General features: G+C 42.5%; 1 protein-coding gene across 1 annotated transcript in view; it reads left to right on the forward strand.

Annotated features, from left to right (window-relative positions):
* Nucleotides 1-7,702: 7,702 nt before the first annotated feature.
* The window catches only part of LOC146307799 (cadherin-20-like), a 40,560-nt gene continuing 31,275 nt past the window's right edge, over nucleotides 7,703-16,987 (forward strand). Inside the window, exons 1-2 of the mRNA XM_084746951.1 lie at nucleotides 7,703-8,044; nucleotides 16,125-16,414. Of these exons, the coding sequence (XP_084603077.1) occupies nucleotides 16,196-16,414 (219 nt within the window). The 5' untranslated portion in view covers nucleotides 7,703-8,044; nucleotides 16,125-16,195. The remainder of the gene's footprint in view (nucleotides 8,045-16,124; nucleotides 16,415-16,987) is intronic.

The raw sequence follows: 16,987 nt of genomic DNA on the forward strand, positions 1-16,987 counted from the left end.
AGTCTTTCATTTAAGATTCAGCAGACAGGGTCACGGGGACAGAGCACAGAGTCGGGGTTATAAGGAATGACAGAACAGGGAGGGGTAAATATCAGAGCAAGGCACACTGTTCCGGAGGTTTGTGGTCCTGCTGCTCCGAGGCCCCACGTCTCCTCAGCTCCTGTCAGCTCATCAAGGCCAAGTCCCTGCCTATCCCCGCTGGAATACCGCATCAAACAGCCCGGGGAGCCTTTTATCCCAAACAGAATGCCGCCGCATGTCACAGCGGAGGCTCAGGCAACGAGCCGCGTGCGCGGATGGCAAAGTTTAACACGGCGGAGTGAAAGTCAATACCCAGCCGAGGTGGCGTGGCTCAGACACGAGTGGGGGGAAAGGCGGTGAAAAGGTCACCAGGAAAATGGGATCTTGAAAGACACAGCTTGTCTGAGACAAGAGCACGCAAAGCGAGATGCCAGATGATGCCAGGCAGGCAGTTAATGTCACGGTTCACTCTCTCGACCCTCGTGCCAATTCTGATGTCTCACAATTAAGGCCAAACGTCTTATTTTTATCTTCTCCACCAATTACTGTAAAGGTTACTGCTTCAGTTGTGAACCTTGCTTGTGTATACAAATCCTCCGCTCACGTGTGCATCTCCCCTCAACAAAGACGCGACGACTTCCCCGGCTAATTTTCCTTTTGTTTCGACCTGTAGCCAAAATCAGACATGAAAAGGCTTGACTGCACACCCCAAAGACACAGAAGAGCTCTTTGTACTCGGGTTTGTTTCTGCTCCATGCCATTTCTAATCTCGGGCAGAAGGGAAGAGAGCTACTCCTCTTATCTTAGATGACATGGAGGCTTTGCTCCCTCTCTCTGGCGCTCTGTCATCTCGTTCTTCTGAAACCTAACCCTCTTTCATGCTTTCCCCTAGTGGTGGTGGTGGCGGCAAAGTGATACGCTGACTGAGACGGGCTGAATTTTGTTTAGGTTATTCCGTCTGAAGGCTCTTGCATGATAAGTGAGTGTAAAGAAGGGCAGACGGCAAGAAGGGTATTTATGTTTTTCATCAAGTCCGGTGCACCTAACTGTTGTCATTATTTTTAATTGGCTATTGGATGCACAGCGCTATTAAAACCTTATTTAACTTTCAATCTTGGGTGTTTATTCAGTCGAGGATTTTGCTCTAAAATGTCCCCCATCTTGTGGCACAACTGATCCAATCTGAGGCTGTTCTGGTCCTGAAGTCAGTGTTTTTTTGTCAAGTTTGGTCAGGCTGATTCAGACAGAGTGGGCCATCTGTAATGTAGTGTTAGTCATAGATCTGGGAGCATGTTTTTAGAAGGGAGGAAAAGTTTGACTTGCTTGTGATAATTAAATAAAAAGATACTGTGGCTGAAAAGAACCATGGATGGAAGAGAGTAACATGATAGAACGGTGTTTCTCAAACTTTTTATGCCGTGTAGTGCCTCAGGAAAATACTGGGCTCTCCATGTACCAACACAGATGTTATTTTAAATTACATTTCAGTGGTCTCATATTTTCATTTGAAATTTTGTAGTATTTTGATAGTATTACATTTTTTAAATTAATTTTCATTTAAAAATGATATTTCTGACCACTAGAGGGAGCTTGTGCACCACCAGTGGTACACGTACCACAGTTTGAGAATCAAGGCATTAGAATAAACCCATCTGAAGTATTTAATATTGCACATTGAACTTTAAAATCAAACATTCACTCACATGAATTATTGCACAGTATAAAATGACATTACACCCAAAAATAAATACTAATATTCTACTATTCAGCTTCTTAAATGTGAATATTTTCTGGTTTCTTTACTCTTCTCTGACAGTAAACTGAATATCTTTGAGTTGTGGACAAAATAAGACATTTGGGGACGTCATCTTGGACTTTGGGAAACACTGATCAATATGTTCTGGACCAAACAACTCATCAATTTAGTGGGAAAATTATTGCCAGATTGATCAAACATGAAAACAGGTGGAGCACTTCACTACCTCAGCCAACTGGAGACCCCCTTAGCTTTAGTCAGAGTGGGCAAAGAATAAAATATAACATAATATCTAACCTCTAAAGTTAAATGTCTCTTTCTCTCAAAAAATATGGAAATAGCTGATTAAGGGTGGAGGTAGGACTATAGGCGCCTTATATTTTAAAGTAGTGGACACAGAGAGTGAATGTAAGCAGCTCAGAGACTCTCCGGTGTCTGTCTGCAGACGAGTCCCTGCTGTTTATCCTGAGCTCATCAATCGAGGAAAAGAACTCAGTCTGGTGGACCTTCTACAGATGTCAAAAGTGAAAAAAAGTTAAATATACAAAGTAGAAGGTTAGCATGAAGCAGTGTAAACTCCTGTGAATGATAAAGGATAAACTTCATGATGCAGGGCAGTCCAAAACATAACATATCATACCTTTTTACAAAATATTTAAAGTCCCATTGTCGTCTACAAGAAGAGGGGCTTCACCTCTCAAAAAAAAAAAAAAAAAACTGCCTTGAATGCTGCAATTGCTCGACTTAAAATGCTCTGGAATGGGACGTTATTTTTCATTTGGAGACATGTCTTCCTTTCTTGTTTCTACATTCATTTTCACTCGCTACACATAAATAATTAAGATTTAGGGTGGTGGCAGGACCATGGGCCCCATATGTTTTAACTAGGGGAGCAAATTTGGAAGAAAACTTTGTACTTTAGTCAGTTACATGCACTATAAAACTAAATAAACAATTTAATCATAAATACATTTGTAATATATGAATAGTGATGACACAAAATCGACTTGAACATACTTTGACCCATCAAAGAAATGAAGCAAGAGTGGTTACCTGTTTCGAACTGGTTCATTTTGGAAATTTTATTTCAGAAATAAAAAAATATACTGCATACTTTTGTAGCAGAAAAATTGAAGCTTTTAGCCAAAAATAGACACACAACACAGCCGAGATTAACCAGATTCATCCGTCCATCATGTAGATCTTCGCCTTCTGTTAGGGCTATGCTAACATGGAAACTTTCTAACTTTTGTGTTATATGCTAGAGCTCAAACAATTAATCGATTAGTTGACTTATAGAATATAGCAGGTGGGTGGCTAACATTTGCAAGCGATGTTAAATCTGCCACCGTTATCACCATAGTGTGAGGATGGAAAGTTTGACAGGTGTAGCAACAGTAACTAAGGACGGCGGTTCTTAGCGAAGGGTCAGTTGGATGTTGCATTTTTATTATTGCTACCTTGACTGTGGATTGACAACAACGGCGGATAAAGAGATTAGTTTGAAAGTTTGTGCTGAGTGTCACAAAAAAAATTGGACAGTTTTTGTCCATGTGCATGAATGTTGCAGGTTAAAATCTGTGAGACTGTGTTGTGCCTGCCCACATGCCGACTGAAAATGATATCAGAGCAGACGGACACTTGAGTCACAAATGACTGCTTAGCGGGGAAAAACGGCTAACAAGATGATAATGTAAGACTGATTAATGGAGTGGTAAGAAATGGTAATTGAGAGGATACTTGTCCAGAGAGGGTATGTAACTCTAACAACCATGAAATCTGCTTCCATAATGAAAGACCTGAGCAGTCTGTAAGGTACTCTGAGGTGACGGGACACGTCAGGGTCTTTACAAGCCTACAACCCTCAACCTTAAGAGAAGGCGTACTTGATCCGATGCGTGAAAGTACCGTGTCCCCATAACATCCTGCATATTATCACTAAACCAAAGTCCAGCAACATGCAGAACACCACTGTATCCAATCTATTTCTACGGCGGATCTGGGCCTTTGTCAAGGGACCCGGTGGGACTTGTTTTCCAGACGTCTGCCACCCGTAACAGACTTTAAAAACAGACAGAGGCCCTTCCATAAGCCTTATAGCTTCAATTTGTTCTGCCAATTATTATCCCCTGCTCTGCCGCAGTGATTGAAGGTGTTGTTCAATGGGCCTGAATGCCACCCTCTCCACGGCCCACCCCGACAAAGAGGCAGCCCCTGCCTTTTTTTTTTTTTTTAAACTGGGGGTCCAGTCAAGCATTCGCTGACAGATTGGCTGGGGCGCTAACCAGTCAGGTCTTCAAAGAGACAAAGACGATGGGGAGGGCAGCGGGGGAAGGGAGGGGAGGCCAGTGGTGAAGAAGAATGACCTGCCAAATGAGAAAGAAGACATATTGAAAGGGACAGAGTGGGAGAAAGAAAAAACATATTGAACCGGTGGAGAAGTACAACCTTTTAGACCATCTGGCTCGGTGGGTGACAACAGCCTTCATCTGTATTTTTAGAGCTGTACAACACACCAAATTACTCTGTCAGGAAGATTAAGGAGAGTCAAAGGGCTGTCGAGTGGAAAAAAAAGAGCAAAGTTATCCCAATGGGCTATGAATACTGCACTCTTAGAGGTAAGGGTTCCAGAAGGGGTTCTTCCTGAAGGCCTGAGGTTCTACTAAGAACATTTGCCTCTGTAGAACCCTTTTTTTAAAAGAAAGGGTTCAACAAGGATTTTTCGTAAGACTAAGGAAGGAGCTGGTTTCATCCAAAGAACAGCCTGAGTGGGTCCTACTCTTAGTAGAACCCAAGCAAAAAAGACTCTCAGGAGAACCCCTGATTGGGTTCTAGATGAAACCTGTTGAATATAAAAGAGTTCTTTGTAGACCTGAGTGGACTTTAGATAAAAGTGAAATATAGTAGGGTGCTCAGTAGAACCCATGAAGGGGTTTTAGATGAAACCCCTGAATTATTAAAGGGTTCTCAGTAGATTCCCTTGAAGGGGTTCTGGATGATGCCCTTTGAATATAAAAGGGTTCTTGGTAGAAGCCCTGAGTGGATTGCAGATGAAAACCTAGGAATTTAAAAGCTTTTTTAAATAAAAACCCTAAGTGGGTTCTAGATGAAACCCCAGGAATATAAATGGGTTCTATGTAGAACCCTTGGATGCATTTTGGATGAAACCCCAGGAATATAAAAGGGTTCTCTGTAGAACAACTGGATGGGTTCTGGATAACAACCTTTGAATATAAAAGGGTAGAACCCATGAATGGGTCCTAAATGAAACCCCTGGAATATAAAAGGGTTCTCGATAGAAATCCCTGAGTGGGTTCTGAATGAAACTCATTGAATATGAAAGAGTTCTTGGTAGAACTTCCAATTGGGTTTAAGATGAAAAAAAAGGTACTTTGTAGAACCCCCAGCATGGGTTCTTGTTAGCACACTTAGGAGGTGGAAAGATTCTGGGTAGAACCTCCAGAGAAGCTTCTGGTGGAAGGGTTCTCCTTTAGAATCCTTCATAGAGGGTTCTGGGCTGTAGGTAGAACTGTGAAAGGGTTTCAAGTGAAACTTTTACTTCTTCAAAAAATCTAAAACAAAATGTAATCCTATGGGGACAAGCCAAAGAACCCCCTTCATGATTCTAGTTAGAACCTTTATTTCTAAGACTGTGCAGAAACTTTGCCAGCTTACATATGAAGCTTTACTTTGACTATAAATATAATATGCAAACAGTTCAGACTATAAAATGAAAAAACAAAAACAAAATAAGAACCCGAGCAGCCGCCTAGAACGCTCCTTGTTTCTGTGTAATATATTCTCATTTCTGTTTAAATATGGTTGAGTACATCTCCAATATGATTTCACTTCCGCAGTCCTCCTTCTCCTGACGAGAAATATGCAAGAGACTCAACTCTGAAAAACCTCTTTTTGCTGCATTAATTCCATGATTGCTTAAATGAAACACTGCTATTTTCTCGCTCGGTGCTAAACAGGGATCAGATCTCCGTGACCATGACTAATCTTCCGCTGCGCTTTTTGTGTGTATTGGCGTGCACCTAATTTTTCAGGATCTTTTTGCCAATTTGGAAAACTAATTGCTTTGACTCTGACTGGGCAAGCAGCGGAATATAATGCAGTTTAAAGCTTCATCTTTTATGCCTATAAATCCCTCTACAGATCCAGCCGTGTACAACACTGGCTCATTAAAATGCATTAGGGCAGGTTCGCCCGAGTGAGAGGGAAGGTGATTTTTTTTTTCTTCTCCCCCCTCATCCTTTGCGTTTTCTACTTCGCTGGTCAGTGATCCAAGGACCCTGCACTCCCAGCAATCTGCACACACTAACACACACACACTCCCGGCCGTCACACACTCCCGAGTTTTTCCCCACCATGCTGGTCACTTTATTCACTTGCAAATACCCTGAGATGAAATGGGTTGCTTTTGTGGTGCGTGCAGGAGCATTCCCCTCCACTGCTCGCTATCTGCCACCTCATGTCGCTCTCTTCTCATTCCTCCATACCTTAACGTGTTGAGCCGGGTACAGAACTTCAATACTTTTATGGCGCCGACTGAAATGCCTCCTTCCTATGGAGTATTGAAAAATGCCTTGTCATTCTGTGCCATATTTCAATACCGAAGGTGCAGAGTTGGAAGGGTCACTTTAAAAATGTATTTCAATACAGTTACCTGTTAAAAAGTAGTCAGTGACCTAATCCAAGTGTCAATATTAATGTAATGTAACTTTTTTACTTTTTGATGACCTCAAATGGTGTAAATGTTTTGTTTAATATTATGTTTTATGTTTATCGTTGTTGTTTTTTTGTTTGCGTTGATAAGTGCAAAGGAACATTTAAATTAACAGTGATACTTATGTGCATTTCCATGTACTTCACGCGCAAACGAAAGTGAAGTAACAAACTTATTCACACAGACATCCTAGTCACCAGAATCGCCACCTGCTGGCCCAAAATAATTTTCAGTAGTAGTATTAGGAGTAGCATTGACAGGTTAGCTAGCTAGCTGCATTTCTGTGTAGCTAACATCAGAGGTTGGTCTGTGTAGCTAATTTTAGCTGTTGGTCTGTGTGGCTAATGTTAGCGACTGGCCTTTGCTACTGCTAGCCTACATCAATCGTGAGCTAGCTAGTTAGCTAACTTTTTAGTACATCTAAGTAAATGTACGTAAATCATGAGCTTTGACTTTTTTCTTGTTTGCGCAGCTTCACGTGAAGCTGAGGTGGAGAGTGTTTCTGATCGCTAACATGGTGTTGCTTACAGTTCGACATGAGACAGTAAATAAAAGTTGGTATAAAAGTTGTCTTGACTCGAGCTAGCTGCTCTTTAGCGCAGCCACTATTTCCCACAAACACCATCCACACAGTCATTCCCTTCTCCTCCTTCTTCTTCTTCTTTGGATTAGATAGACTTCTTTTTGTTGTTGTTGTTCCTTCTGTTTATATTTTTTATGTTGTCCAACACTGTCAATTTCTTCATTTTGGTCCAGTTGGGGTGTGCAGAGTAAGAAGTACGTTTGAAGTGAGCACTTGTACTGTATTTGGTTTTTGTTAAAATCTATTTTATAAAATTGGTCTTGGTTAAAAAAAAAGTACCGTTCAGGAACCAGTATCGAAGTCAAGGTTTTGAAATTTTTTGAATGATACCCAGCTCTACTTCCATCCTGGCCACCTCTTTGATTTCCACCTCCCACTCGCTGTTATTCCCCTCCTTATCCTGCTGTCAATCTACCCCCCTACGACTCTTTCTCTCTCCCCCCCGTCCTCGTCTCCTCCTTCTCCTTCTTCTTTCTCCACCTCTTCTCTGTCCACCGCTCCTTCCCATGCCCGGGGTTGTAGATGGCTGGGATTACACTGGAGCCAGAGGAGGCCGTCCCACTGATTGTAAAGAGAGGGGACAATTGGTCCTTTAGTCTGATTGGGTCCCCAGATAGTCAACACCAGGGATGAGAGTGTGCAGACAGCTGTGAGAGGCAGACAGAGCACAGGCAGCAGGGGAAGAGATATATATATATATTTATATATATAGATGGGAGAGAAGGGGGGGGAAACTTTTTACAAAGAGGACAGCGAGAGTGAGAGAGCGTGGACTCAAGGTGACTTTAGGGAAACTGATGCACTGCAGGCAGCAGCTTTTCACAAGTTTTACAAGGGAAAATTTAGCGAGCGTGCAGGGAAAAGAAGAACAAAGAGATAAGAGCAGAAGAAAAACGAGCATTTTTCACAGAAGAAGGACCGAGAGAGAGGAATAAAGTTGAAAAGCAAAAAGGTAAGGCGTGGATTTTTTTTTTTATGCTAAAATAAAAATGATCCCTGACTTTCACCGGTCATGTTTTGAAACACCAATGAGAAACGCCAATAATACTTTCAAGCTGTAAACAGGGAACGTTGAGGATGATTTAAGGGTGACTGGGGATTTAACTGAGCGCCGAGTGCAGATGGAGGGTGCCGGGATGAAAAAGACACAAGGTGGAGGCAATATTTCATTAGTGCGCTGAATCAATAAGTCTGTTTTTTTGTGGTGTTAATTGAGGAACAATGTTTACGGAAACAAATATATCGCATGTCTGGCTGTCAAAAGTAGGTCACGGTGATTATTTGGGGAGCCTGAGCCGGGAGGGGGGTTTGGTGGCACATTAAAAAACTTTTGTGAACACGAGCTCTCCGGCTCAAAGCGTGGCTCCAATTCTCAGCACGTCTGCACTGTCGCTACTTCAAACAAGTCATGCTCAAGGAGAGGAATGCCTATCTGCTTTTTTTTTTTTTTATGGACCTCTGTTTGGCATTCAGGCCCTGTTCCCCAAGCCTGAGCCAAGGTTCTAGTTTCTCGAGATGAGGACAGATTCATTTTTTTCCTACGAAACCCATTAAGCTATCGCCTGTCTTGTAAGCTCAGGACGACAAATAAGACGCCAGATTGGCATGTGCGCTCTCGCCGGGGCAGAGAGACTTTTCTCGCCATTATCAGTGTCAGCAAGAGGCGGTGAAGGATCCTCTGAAAGATGAGCGGCGTGCGCGGGCGTCCATATTAACGACACGTTTCAGGTGTCTGTGAGGGCGCTTGCGGTTGAGATATCTTAAATGACATTCCAGGAGAGGAAGTCGTCTGACACAGCTGCCGCCATGTGGTGGGTGGAACGCCGTACATCCAATTCTCCTGCTCCTGGGAGACACACACACACAAAAAAACCACCCACCAAAATTCAAAAGAGATTATGAGTTCGATATTAATTTGAAAGGATCCGTCCCCAAGACACCGCTGTTTAATTTGCGGCGGAGTGACACTGATTGCAAACTTTTCCAGATGATGCTTATGCATGGTGACATCATTTCCATGCACCAGTGCCTGGGATGAATGCCAGTTTGTGTGATTTAATTTCTCCATAAATGACAAGGCTCCTTTTATGGCCTCCACCGAGCGATGAATGAACTAAATGTGCATCAGGCAGGGAAGGGGAGGAGAGGGAGAGAGTAACAAGAGAAAGGATTAAAGGGCAACTTCGGTATTTTTCAGCCTGGAGCCTATTTTCCCATGTTTTTGTGTCTAACTTGGGGGTCTCAAAATCAATTTTTTTCTTTAAGTTTAAATACATTGAAACTGAAATTCTTATTAATACCTCTATTGAAAATGCAGAGCTGTGTTGTCAGTTCTGTCAGTGTTTTTGTCAAATGCCACAGAGTATGCAATGAAAACTCTAGTTTTGTCACATAACTGATCATAAATGTCACTTAATAACTTGCTAATCTGCTGTGCTGCTGCATTTGTTGATAGAGAAATATTGTTTAACAAACAATTTTCTTTTGTGAACAGAGAATATCAGCAAATCACAACAGGAATCCTCTAGAAATCTATACATACAATACATTTTTAAAGTAGAACTGTGGTTTTATTTAAATAGTATTCAACTGAAGGGTAGAAATGGCCCCACAGACCCCTGGACTCAATAATGTGGACAAAATTTTTTTAAATTGGTCCAGTATTGGGGGACAGTACTGCAGCCATCATAAGCAGAACTACCAGCTACAATATAATCCTTTGGGGCAACTGCATACCATCAAGGTACGACAAACAAAAGTGTTTGTTTTTTGCCACTAACAGGCTCTGATTGTTATTCTAAGTGTCTGACAATGTTATGGGAAAGCATCCATTTTGTTAATAGTAAAATCCTTTTTGTTTAACTGTTCACTTTGGCCAAACTAACCAGACTCCCTTTGCAAATCAACATTGCAAAACTCACCAAAATTGCCTTGGTTCTTCTTTCAACTGTTCCAACAATCACCAACTCTGGTTTGGTTGAAATAAACTTTTAACTCTTTGATGTCTGACCTCCGATATATCCTGATATTTTCACATTATTTCAACCAAACCAAAGTTGGAGATTGTTGTAATAGTGGAGAGATGAATAAAGACCATTTTGGTTATTTTTATTCTGAATCTGTTCAGGGTTAATGAAGATGATGATGTAAGTTTTACAAAAGAAGTCAATGAAACAGCTGATTTCAGTTAAACAAAACATATCTTATAAAAAACTCCAAGGTGCTCCCTTTAAAACAATTATAATGCCTTAACTCTCATGGCATGGTCATGCTGGACCTTAAAACAAACAAACTCCAATGTAGGTTTGATGCCAAACTCTTTTTAAAGAGAGTTTTTTTGTGATTTATGAGAACACAGCATACACTGTAACATGTATCCTTTATCCTAAGAGCACCTCAAACAAATGTAGTTGCAATTTCAGTCCAGAAAGCACCCCCACCAAAATACTTTTTGAAAACATCTTACTTTAAAAAAATAACAAAAGTCAATCTCTGTAGGGATCCTTTCCGTAATGTTGACATTACTTTGGCTGTGCACAGTTGCCCTTAAGGATTACATTGCAGCTCAGTTTTGCTTCTGCCAGCTGCAGTGGCAACAAGTTTCAAAAACTGTTTTCCACATTAGTCACTTAGACACAAAAACATGGTAAAACAGGATCCAGGCTGAAAAATACAGTTACCCTTAAAGGAATCAGACTTTTATTCCTTTAAGTGCCTTTGATTGGAAATGGATTATGTAGTTAATGTTATTTTTGTAACGTAGCATTAACTGTCTTACTATTGACTTGAACGCACTTTGCATTAACATCATTAACTCCTGTGCAATGAAGACATGAAGATATGTGAGCTGATTCAAACCATGCTCCCTGATTCTCACATCGCTGAAACCTTTAGTACTCTTTGTGCAAGAATTGACATGAGATAAATTGCATCTAAAATGGTCTGAGAAAGTCATAAATCTAACTTGTTGAAATGTGAAGAAACCCTGCAGAGACATAACACAGATGTAGAAGAAATACAGGAGGGATAAAATTAGTGTTCAGGCGTAGTAGCGGGTTGAGCAAACTTCTGAAGCTCACCCAGCACACAAAGGCAGATAGAGTGGAGGGAGGGACGAGTAATTAAAAACACCTTACAGTAAATGAGCCGCAGGGAGGGAGACGCTCGTCACGGCACAGCGGTGGCGGCGCACACAGCTGCGCAGACCGAAGGCCCGGGGAGCTCCCCACAATTAGAGAGCATGGCAGAGGCAGGTTCAAAGCCTGCCCCATGCCAGCATCTCTGTCCTGAGGGGGGACGGGGTTAGAGGAATGAGGACGAATAGAGGGTAGCACACACACACACATGGGCATGCTGCGCATCCACAGAGAACTCATATTCATACTCACACACAAACAACTGTGTGATCTTGAGAGAGTTTGGCCAGAATACACACCTCCCTGAGCCCGGCTCTGCCTTTGAAGGCTGCCATCGCTCCCTGTGAGCCGGCTGAGGAAACTGGGTCCTTGCTGCAGGCGGTGACGCTACAGACCCTTTGCTTTAGAAAGCAGAAGACCTGGTCACTTTATTCCATCTTTATACACACAAACATACATGCAAAGCATACCAGAGGCCACACTGCGGGTGCTTATTAAAAGTTAGAGTAGCAGCAGAGTCTGAATTTAATTACGTGTAAATAAGTAAATAAACATTAGCATTCAGAAATTAAAAAAGGACGCTTCGTTGAGGAAATGTGGCTTGTCACGCTCAGCACTCGGCCCGGGAAGTGAAATTAGATTCTGTATTTAAGAAAAACCCTTCTACATTTTGCAACAGCAGCCGCTCGGCTTATTGTGCTCGGCTTATTGAAAGACACTTTCTCATGCCGGAGCTTCTGCATCTTAAAAAGAGAGTCAAAGTCCATCGATGCGGCAGCCCCAGCTCGCCGGGGTCGGAGATATGCAGAGCCTCCGCGGCGGCGTCACTTTCCACCGTGCAAAATCAATTGTGGTTAACAAATTGGCCGTGACGTTTTGCCCTGCCGGGGTGGGTGGAACCCTTTTTCATGGGTCCACCCAGTGTTTAAGGACCTTTTCCACAGTCTGGGAGGCCTCTTTTTAGAACTGAGGTGAGTGGAGCACAGACATGGCCACTGTGAAATTAACACTTAATAATGCTCCACATAGCACTTAAACAGGGTGAACCCATACTAATGTACCACACACTGAGACGGCCCCTGGTAACCTCACTTGCACATGAATGTGAGTTTGGTGGTCCAAGATGTCTGGGTGAGGTTTTTGACAACATCATTTTTCACGGTTGATCAATAAATCATTTCGTCTATGAAATTAAAAGTTTACTATCACATAAACCAAAGAAAAGCTGCAATTCGTAACACTTGAGAAGCTGAATCTAGGTCATGTTAGACATTTTTGCTTGAAAATTATTTGATCAAAATTCAAACAAAGTTCAGGTTTTGATTAATTACCTTGGTGTGGGTGATGTTTTCTGCACGGTTTGTCTGCTTTTTAGCAGGATTATGGTAAAACCGCTGGCCTCATTTTCATGAAACTTGGCAGAAGGGTGTAGCATGAGCCAATTTAAATGAAGAACCCATTAAATAGAACCGATTTAATGGGTTGTTCCTTTAAATTGGCCCATGCTACACCCTTCTACCAAGCCATTAAGAACCCATTAAATGTGAGCAGCTGATCCAAATCAGGGGAAGGATACTCAAATTATTTTTCATTATTTTTGTGAAACTTGCAAGATCGCTCCGTGCTCTCCGAGTGCCCCTCTATTTGACCAGTTGTTTCAGCACTAGATTACAGTTTGCTTGACAGTTTTTGCTGCATTTTATTCTGTTTATTAAATATTTGGAATATTTAGTGTTGTCAGTCTTTTCAAAACCAATGTACCAAAATTTTCACAGATGTTCCAACTTGAGGCGGGATTGACATGAATTTTCCCCTGCAGGATTATTATACAGGGATGAAGCATGTTTTTTCTTGTGAATTTGGGCTTTAGCGACTCATTAATCTGAACAAGTCAAGTCAGCGATATCGTGCACGCTGCCTCAGCCCAGTGGTGGTCAGTCGGTCGTACTGGAGCAGGTGCTTCCTGTTCTTTTTCCTCCATTGGAAGAAAAACAGCCACCTCGCCCGCTCGTGCAGGAGCAGTCTGATATAGTCTGCTGTTGTCAGATTGCAGTTAATGGAGCAGCAGGTGGACTTGGAGTAAGATGATACAACAATATGGCCCATCATTTTGTCACACCAGCTGCTCCCCCTGACAATCACCGTCTCTTCCACTGTCACTCAATTTCATCCTCCCTCTCAGCAAACACCTTTTCCTTTCAGGGGTTTCTTTGCTTTTCAAAACAAACATTAAAAATCGGGTAGATGTCTCGCCATTTTGAGTTAATTTTCTCTGATGGTGTTACACACTAACAACTCTAAATTGACTTATTATCTTCTGAACACAAAGGCAGGGGAGAATGTTTCAGCCTGGTGGGAAAATACCTCTTCGCCTTGAGTATTAAGGCAAAGCTTTTTCATATGATTGCTCCTCCACCCTCCACCTCGCTCCTCATCCCTTCATCCCTTTCGTCTTCCCATCCTCTCACAGCTTGTGTGGCAAACACCAGCTGCTTTCTCTTTAAACAAGCGAAATGCCATAAGATTAGCAGAAGAAAGATGTGTGAAATGTTTTGCCAGCACAATTGCGTAGCATGTCACCTCATTAGGGACGACAAAATGGAGCAAAATGCTCGGGCGCAGGCTGTGACCTTTGAGGAGGAGGAGCTGAGAGGGGAGGCCAGGGGGTTTGTGAGCGCAGAACAGGGAGCTAATTTTACTTCATAATGGCAACCAGGCGGCTTGAATAGACAGAAAAGAGGGGAGCAGCGAGGTCAAGTGTCAGCCATCCTGCCAAGCGGCTCTCGCAGGGGTTTGTCTCACACACACACACACACACATGCACGCACGCACACACACTCTGGCCAGCCTCCCGCTGACAATGCAGCCACGCCCCCCACCCTTCCCTGCCTTTTGTGCCTCTTCAACAATGATTAACTGAGTTTGGCGATTCAGAGAGTCTCCAGCAGCACAATGCACTCTCTCTTACAAAACATAATGGAGTCAATCCATGAGTCAAACAGTCTCTCTTTCTTCCGCTGTTTTTTTATTTTTGTCAGCCCCGAACTTTCCATCTCCCCCTGCTAACAGCCCCTTTGCTTTTCTTTTCCTTTCTCCCCCTCTCACTCTGCTTTTTCTTTGCCTTTTGACCATAAATCCGCCTATTTTTGCCCCCCTGAGCTCGTTAAAAAAAAAGGAAAAGCGGGCAGATGCTAATACATAAAAATAAGATGCAGATGGAAAGAGGCAGCGTAGGTGCCATGCGCTGCATGTGAAAAGGTATTGATTAGCTCAAATCGATGAGCAACCTTAAAAAGCATCTCCTGCAAGAAATTCGGAGGAATTGACCTCGCTGATCTTAAAGATTCCTATGATGTTGGTATCAAAAAGAGCAATGCAGGGGGAGATAGTATTTAGAGGCATGAAATCCAACATCCAGGCAATACCATAGGGGCCTTCCAAACCTGAGATATGGACCAAAAAAAAACACACTTGTAATGAGCGGTGTGCAGTGCTGACGGGAACTTGTAGAACGTGGTGTGAGTAAAGAAGAGCAGGGGTGTTAACAGAAACACTACAGTCTCAGAACATCACACCCCCGGGCCTTTTACAGGAGGTGTGAAGGAGCTCACCTCTCCTTGTGACAGGAAGAGGAGGAAGGAAGGGAAAAGAGTGTGGTTGCACTTGTGGGGTTTTTTTGTGTGCTATATGTGAAATGCCTGATTGTCCTGAGCTGGAGGCAAAGGAGCCGAAGCTGCTGGTATCAAAGTGCACAGTCATTTCTGTTTTTTTTTCCCTGCCAGCTCCAAAAAAAGTGGATTTGTGTGGATATATTTAAGAGATCAGGGCGAGGTAACACAACGGAAGGAAAATGTCTCATGTCCAACAAGTCCTCGTACGTAAACAACTGAATAAATCGATTACCAGTGACTCCAAAACAACATATCCAAGATGAGAGTACCAGTGACAGCCAGAGATTGGAAGTAACTAAGTACAAATACTTTGTTACCGTACTTAAGTCGAGTTTTCAAGTATCTATACTTTATTTGAGTATTTATTTTTCTGCATGACTTTTTACTTTTACTCTCTTCATTTGAATGTAAGTTTACTGAGTTCAATTTAAATGGATGAGACAATAACAAAGAAAAAAGACGAAGACAAAGACAAAGACAAAGACAAAACGGACGCCACAAGACAGAATTTAGATAAGACATAAAAAACATAACAAGACAAAAACAATAGTTGTAAAATGACCTTGATCACCTGACTTTGACTGCAAATAAGCTGCACAACATTTAGCAAACATTTGATGTTCGGCTAATGAATAAAATACATTTCATGACAAACAGTACAGTAGATATCCATCCATCCAGCACTTTCATGCAGCCTCCCGTGTTGTTGTGTGGTTTCCTGGATACGCTGAGGTCCAAGAAGCCACCGTCCCCCGCTGTTGTGCACCAAGAAATATCCACAGCACATAATCCCCGTGTGTCACCACATATTTCAAGCTAAGCTAATCGCCTCACTGGGGATGTTACAGTTATGTGCACCTTTGACATGCAGTCTTTTGTTCTTTTTCGTCTATTTATATTTTAACTCTCTGGTGGTGAGTTAATGGTGAGTGGCAGCATGACATGAATGTTGTTTTGTACCTTTTGTCCCCGTCTTCTCCTCCTCCATGTAACCTCCACGGTGGTATGAGGAGAACCCCCCTCATTCAGCTGTGATAAGGCACACACAGCTCATTATCACCCAACAAAAACTCTGTAGTAGAAGGCTAATCTGGAAACCAGAGAAAAGACTGTCATCTTCAGGTCTCCAACAGTGCAACAGGCTCAGTACACAACAAAGGGATGATGGTGTCCAAAAGGACATAAATCTGAGACTCATTCGTCTTCTTTTTTTCTTTTCTTACAGTAGCCAGAAAGAACCTGGGAACTGGTGAAGAAAGAGGAAAAGTCTTTCCAAATACGACTCTGTGCTTAACAATGGGAGACCAATTGCATCTTCCGGCGGTTGCCGGCACCTTGCTCCCCATGGCCCTCGGCATCTTGACCCTTCTGCCTCACGGCCTTGTGGGTAAACCTGTGGAGGAGGAACACGCCGGCAGCTCAGCGCTGCTCCAGAGAGTGAAGAGAGGCTGGGTGTGGAACCAATTCTTTGTCCTGGAGGAGTACACCGGACTGGAACCACTTTATATTGGAAAGGTCAGTGTTGACTCGACACTCTGAGAAATGAGGGTTCTTCCTGAAGGGCTGAGGTTCTACACAGAGCAATTTGCCCTTAAATAACCCTTTTGCCAAGGGTTCTTAAGTTGTATTAAGAACCCCCTTCATCCAAAGAAAAAAGAGTTCTTCAGAGATTGTTGAAATCCTTGAAGAACTCTTTTGTCAAGGGTTCTTTGAACCATAATATAAAAGGGTTCTCAGTAGAACCCCCTGACTGGATTCTAGATAAATCCCTTGGAATATAAAAAGGTTCTTGTAGAACGCCCATGGTCAGCTCAGGTAAGGTCAGATAAAACCTGTGCAATATAAAAAAGTTTTTGTAGAACCTCCTGGATATGTTCTTGTAAGCACCATAAAAGGGCTTTCTGTAGAACCTTTCACAGATGGTAGAGGGTAGAACTCTTTGTGGGGTTCTAGGTAGATCTCTCTGAAAGGGATTCAAGTGGACCGATGGACCCTTCCTGGTTCTAGTTAGCATCTGTATCTGTGGTGTATGAAGCTGCAGACTCACATGAAGGTAGAACCTGAGGAGATACAAAGTGAACAGGGTTC

The sequence above is a fragment of the Lutjanus erythropterus genome, chromosome 21, assembly GCF_056507025.1.
Source record: "Lutjanus erythropterus isolate fLutEry1 chromosome 21, fLutEry1.hap2, whole genome shotgun sequence".
NCBI classification, from domain to species: Eukaryota; Metazoa; Chordata; class Actinopteri; order Lutjaniformes; family Lutjanidae; genus Lutjanus; species Lutjanus erythropterus.